Genomic DNA, 6,244 nt, shown 5'->3' with positions numbered 1-6,244 from the left:
GCGGACGTCTCCGGGGCGCACGTCCTTCCGGCGACGTCACTCCTCCCCGCCGGCCTGACTTCCTCGTGGGTCGCCCGGCGCGGCTGCAAGAGGTGAGCCCTTTCGTGCAGCGTCCGGACCTGGGAGAAGGGACGCGGCGGATGGCTTCGGAAGTGGCGTAGAGAAGCCGGAGAGGAAGGTTCGCTTCCCTGCCGGGCGGGCGGGCGGGCCGCGGCGAAGTAGGCCGGGGAGCGTTTCTGGATTGTTCCCAGTGTAACTTTTAAAGCCGAATGCTTTAAAACATTCTTTGCTGGCCTGAGACCCCATGCTCCCCTCGGCTCAAGTGCAGTTTCTGTGTCGAGTCGAATGTATTTCGCGTTTCTTCACCCATTTCCGGCGCATTCACTACAAACTCGGCTTATAACTTGCTTGCCGCCCTCCCCCATAGTCCCTTTTGTGGACCGGATATACACAGCGCACAATCCATAGTAACTTTAGGACGAGGAGAGTACTCGGGAGCTTCCAGAAGTGGTTTCTAACCCGGCCTGTTGGGGGGAGGCCCCAGTTGGACATAGGCAAAAATCCACTGCATCTAGATGAAACTGCCCTTTGAATCCCAGAGACAGTAAATAATGGGAGCAGATAACCTCATCCTCCTCCCAAAATTTCGAACTACCGACCTTTTGGTGAACAGCCCATTATTAACTCATTAAGTTATAGACTTAGAGTTCTCTGGAGACAGGTATGTCGGATTCCAGGTGGCCGGGTCACCATGTGCTGAGGCTGAGGCTGAGGCTCCGTTGACAATTCAGAGCTGCTGGGATGTGGTTCGGGACTAGGGTGGCAGTAGATGAGACTTAGGAGAATCAGGTGGGTCAAGGATGCCAAGCCACCTGGTTCATATGTACTCGAGTTCAGACCGTAATATTTGGCCATGAATTACTTTTTGGAAAGAACACCATGGAGACAGTTTAGAATGAGATGTAATTGGAGATTTGGAGATAGCTTGGCTTTTGCTGATCCTTTTACTATTTAGCTGTTAAAATAATAAATGCTAAATGACACCACCAAGCTTTAGTTTCTTCATCAGTAAATTGGGAATAATTCCTATGGTGTTTTTAGAATTTAGGACTGTAATTTTTTTCCATTCTGATTATTTTCCTGGTTCACCAAAATATGAAATTTTGTATTCTGCAAATGGATAACTCAGTAGTGTCCTTTTTCTTTTCATTTTGTTGTCAAGATAGATACCGTTTCTGTATGTACAATTTAGTAACTCCAATTACATTTTTGAATTGTGCATCCATTCCTTATTTTTTAATTGTTTTGCCTCATTAACATCAACTCACTGTGCTCTAGCATATTTCTTTCTTTTTTTCCTTTTTATCATTTTATTAGGGGCTCATACAACTGTTATCCCAATCCATACACACATCAATTGTGTAAAGCGCATTTGTACATCGTTTCTCAAAACATTTTCTCTCCATTTAACCCCCCGACATTAGGTCCTCATTTTTCCCCTCCCTTCCCGCTCCCCCCTCCCGCATGAGCCCTTTATAGTTTATAAATGGGTATTTTGTCATATCTTGCTCTAGCATATTTCAAGTTGTAGTTATCAATTTAGTTATCAATAAAAATAATTTGTAAAGGAGTCTAATGCTCAAGGAGGAGCTTGTTTTTCCTACTAGATTAAGCTAAATTATTATTTGGTTATACAAAGACTTCGTGGCATATTTTTGGTTTGTTTTGAAGATTATCTCAGCAGTAGTTTCAGGGTTTCATCCACCCTCATGCTTCCAGAAAATCCAGGTTCTCTGGAAATTTGAAATCCTGTGCATTCCCCTTTTTCATTAGGATTCTTCCATGGAATCTTTGATCAATGTGTTCAGTAATTTGTAGCTGGGCATCTTCCTGTTCGTGTGGTTTCATGGCAAATGAGGCAGTTGCTCATGGAGGCAAGTAGCCACACATGCTATTACCGTCTCCTGTACTTGACTGTCTTCTTCCTTCCTCTCTTGTTCCAGGTGAATAGAGACCAATTGTTGTGCCTTGGAACTTTGAGCAATTTCATCTTAAGAAATAAGGCTGGCCATTTCGTTGGCGCCTGGAGTAGCCGTGGCACCTGTAAGAGCCGAGGCAGAGGAGAAGACCCATTTGTGCTTAATAGTTTGGAGCCTCACCACCGGTAGAACAAGATTTTGAAATGCATCGTGATTCCTGCCCATTGGACTGTAAAGTGTACGTAGGTAACCTCGGAAACAATGGCAGCAAAACCGAATTGGAACGGGCTTTTGGCTATTATGGCCCACTCGTCAGTGTGTGGGTTGCCAGAAACCCTCCCGGCTTTGCTTTTGTGGAATTTGAAGACCCTCGGGATGCAGCCGATGCGGTTCGAGAGCTCGATGGAAGAACACTGTGTGGCTGCCGTGTAAGAGTAGAGCTGTCCAATGGGGAAAAAAGAAGTCGGAATCGCGGCCCCCCTCACCCTTGGCGACGGAGTCATCAGGATGATTATTGGAGAAGAAGTCCTCCGCCTCGCCGAAGATCTCTGAGGAAGAGAAGCTTCTCTCGCAGCCGGAGCAGGTCCCTTTCTAGAGATAGGAGAAGAGAGAGGTCATCGTCTCGGGAGAGAAATCGCAAGCCATCCCGATCCTACTCTAGGTCTCGCAGCCGATCTAGGTCAAATGAAAGAAAATAAGATGGGTTTGCAAGCGGGGTGTAGTGTGTACAAGAAATACCATCATATGACAGTAGTGTACAGAAAGTTCACGTTTGGTTTCAGACTTAAGAAGCCTTGGTGCGTTTTTAAGATGTTTAGCTGTTTGAATTTGTTTATTGCCTCTTTTAATAATGACACTTGAAGATGTATTTCTCTGTGGTTTGAAAGGGATCATATGAGGCATGTAATACCAAGATTTTATTACTTGACAGTGGCTCTGTACACAGAATTGAATTTGCTTTGAATTTCGGTTAGTCTTGCATAAGACTGCTAATAAACCTCTAAATCTTGCCCTCCTAAACTGTGATGTTTTAATAATGAGGAAGCAAAATTGGCAAAGGTTGAACTAAGAACTTTTTGGGAGGTTCGTGGCTGGGATAAAGGATGCACCGGTAGTTGAATAAGCAGCCTGAGAGCATCTGAGAACATAGAAGCCTCCAGATAAAAGTAGCTGCACCAATAAACTTGAGGTTTTAAAAAGCCAGCCTAGGCTTCAACAGTGTGCAGAAGTGAGATGGTTTAGAATCTGTTAGGTTTAAGGAGTTAATCTTTCACTTAAGGTCTTAAATGGGTTGGGATTTCTGTATACAGAAAGATAATTTTGACACATTTGGAAAATGGAGTTACTGTGCAAGATTGTTTTCATGTCATTTGTAATATGTTTTACGAAAGTCGTTGGGATTAAAGTTTAGGTTTCTAAATTGAGAAAAAACATGCCTGCTAACTGCTCATTATATTGTAAGGAATAATTTCATGTTTATATATTAAATTTTGTTCATCTCAAGATTTTGTAATTAGTTTTGAAAGAAGAAATATTAAATTCTATGCATTCATTAGTAAATAAATCTCAGGTGTTCAATTTTAATCACTTAAAACATTTCAGTTCAAAGAAAAACATGATGTACAGTTTTAAAAATGTAATACGGACCTCACCTTAAATTCAGAACAAGATAACAAGGATCTAGATAAACTGTTCCTAATACTGTTCCAATTTCAATGATAACTTTTTTCCTGACTACATTTTTCAATAAAGTTTGTTTCTAAATGTATGTCTTATTGTCAAGAATTCTTAATTTTACCTCAGTTTCCACCTACAAACCAAAAGATAATTCTGGTTAGTTGTTCACTCTGAAATCTTACTATAGCTTTCTTTGAAGGTTTTAGAGTTCTCAAAATTAATTTGACATATGCCCATTGTCATTAGAAAAGTAATATTTTATATCATCCTTAGCTAGTACATCAAGTGTTTTACATCTTAGCTAGCTTGCTAACATGGTGTTAAAACTGTTCAATCTTGTTGAACTATCCAATATAGGTTTTGTAAATTATTGTCCAAGTATTTGGTAGGCAATGTCAGAATGCTAACTATCCTTTGTTGCATCTTTAATAACTAATTGAAATGTGTGCAGCATACTTTATAGCAATGTCTTTTTTTTATAATCCTTGTCATCTTCGCCACACTGATGGCTAATAGCTGTACAAGTACATTTGGTCTTCAAAATCGTCATTTTGCCCTGTCTTTTCTGAGCAACAATTTAATCGTTTTAGAGCCATTTGTGGTTACACCATTGATTTTATAAGTCAAGAAATTCTGTTATACTTTAAAATTTAATTTTTTTAATGCATGTGTCTTAATTCTTTTATTCCTAGTGTCAACAGATAAATCTTAACTGTTTTGTGTAGATTTATTACAAGAATTAACTATTAATTCCTGGAATTGACAGTCTATTGGTAACTAAAAAAGAACCTCTCATCAGATTGGTGCCAACTCATAGCGAACCTATAGGATGGGACAGCTGCCTCTATGCATTTCTGAGGTTGTAACTCTATAGGAGAAAGCCCCGTCTTTCTGCAGAGTAGCTGGTGGTTTTGAACTGTTGACCTTGCAGTTAGTAGATGAATGAGCAAATTACTACACCACCAGGCTCATACTGGCAATATCCATTATCAAAGTCAGTTTTCCATATTACTAATTTTGGAACTAAATTTTAAGGACTAAAACTCTGAATTGATCGAAGTAATAATTGGATTTAGAATTTTACAGAATATTGAAGATTCAGTGAACTAATTCAACACATGCAGCAATAATTGTTCAGCTAATCTCACTTTAAGGCATTCTGGAAGGGAAAAGTTGTCTTAACGTTTCTGTTGCTTACTGAAAACACTTCTGACATTTTCTTCGATCTTTGTGTTTTTGCCCTGCAATGTTTTCATCTGTATGGTGGTACCTCAGGTTTCTATCTAAACTTGCTGTATGGACTTCAACCATCTGTGTTAAAAACTTATGTGTACTTCCCACAGTCTTTACATTTTTGAAATTTTGGGGGGGTCATGAATTTTTTCTGGTTCTTCCCACACCAGAACTCAAGGTATAAGAAATAATATAAGCACTAGGAAATGGCACTATGAACTTGCACTAGTATGTACTTGTATGAACCTACTAGCCTCTCTGCTGGCAAAGATGTGGCCATTTTTTTCCATAAAGGTTTGTGGACTTAGAAACTATGGGAGTCATTCTACTCATAGGGTTGCAGTGGGTTTGGGTTTTTTATATTAGATTGCAGGAAAAACAAGTCATAGACCTTAACATAAAGAGACTAGAATGCACAACTGCACAAATGTAGAAATGGATTACAGCTAGCACAGATGAAAATGTTTCTACCTTGTATATTAGAAAACCCAAGTAACGAGGTGACATGCGAAATTTGCCGATTTCTTCTACTTGAAGTCCCAGAACCTTTTGAAGAAAGCGCCTGCTGGGGAACCCACCGCAATGATTTACATATAACACCCTCCCTGGGGGTATGCACAACAGAAAAGGGAGTGAAGGGAGACATCAGTCAGTGTAACATGAAAAAAAATTTATAAATTTTCGAGGGTTTATGAAGGTGGGATAGGGAAGGGGGGGAATGAGCTGATACCAAAGGCTCAAGTAGAAAGAGAATGTTTTGAAACAATGGCAACAAATGTGCCTGACACAATGGTTGGATATATGAATTGTGATAGCTGTCTGAGCCCCAATAAAATGATTTTAAAAAAAAAATGAGGAAAAAAGAAAGCTCTCGCTTTTTAGTGATAGACATCAAGTTGTTCTCTGTGAAATAATATGTTGCAATTAAAACATTAATTTTCTTCCAGCTGGTTGTTGATCGTTGTTAACATTTTAGCTCGTGAGGTACATATCATATTTAAGTACAAAAAAATCTGTGGCAGTATGTTTAAATAAAGATTGAATATAAGAATAGAACCATAATGTATGCTATTGTCTGCTTCTTGAATTTAAATATCATGTGAATATTGTACATTTAACATAAACAACTGGGCCGATAGGTAACATTATAATAAATGGAGAAAAGATTGAATTTGTCAAGGATTTTGTCTTGCTTGGATTCACAATCAGTGCTCATGGAAGCTGCAGTGAAGCGATAAAAGACATTTTCCATTAAGTAAATCTGCTCCACAAGATCTCTTCAGAGTATTGGAAAGCAAAGACATTACTTTGAGGACTAAGGTGTGCCTGACTCAAGCCATGATATTCTCCATTGC

At 39.5% G+C, this 6,244-nt stretch overlaps 1 protein-coding gene across 2 annotated transcripts; it reads left to right on the top strand.

Annotated features, from left to right (window-relative positions):
* The first annotated feature begins 73 nt into the window (after window positions 1-73).
* LOC123521257 (serine/arginine-rich splicing factor 3-like) lies at window positions 74-3,747 on the top strand. Of its 2 annotated transcripts, none has more exons than XM_045286343.1 (2): window positions 74-178; window positions 2,004-3,747. In XM_045286343.1, the coding sequence occupies exon 2, from the start codon at window positions 2,183-2,185 to the stop codon at window positions 2,675-2,677; it is 495 nt and encodes a 164-aa protein (XP_045142278.1). In that variant the 5' UTR covers window positions 74-178; window positions 2,004-2,182; the 3' UTR covers window positions 2,678-3,747. The 2 variants fall into 2 exon arrangements, with proteins under 2 accessions (XP_045142278.1, XP_045142279.1); XM_045286344.1 differs by having other exon boundaries at window positions 76-92.
* The last annotated feature ends 2,497 nt before the right edge of the window (window positions 3,748-6,244 follow it).

Source organism: Echinops telfairi, unplaced genomic scaffold (assembly GCF_000313985.2).
Source record: "Echinops telfairi isolate 266 unplaced genomic scaffold, ASM31398v2 ScPeMD7_7;HRSCAF=31, whole genome shotgun sequence".
In the NCBI taxonomy this organism is placed as follows: Eukaryota; Metazoa; Chordata; class Mammalia; order Afrosoricida; family Tenrecidae; genus Echinops; species Echinops telfairi.
This window is presented reverse-complemented; position numbering and strand designations above follow the sequence as displayed.

What these genes read in the sequence shown, in the direction of transcription:
- LOC123521257 (XM_045286343.1), top strand. Translation starts at nt 2,183, where the DNA reads ATGCATCGTGATTCCTGCCCATTGGACTGTAAAGTGTACGTAGGTAAC.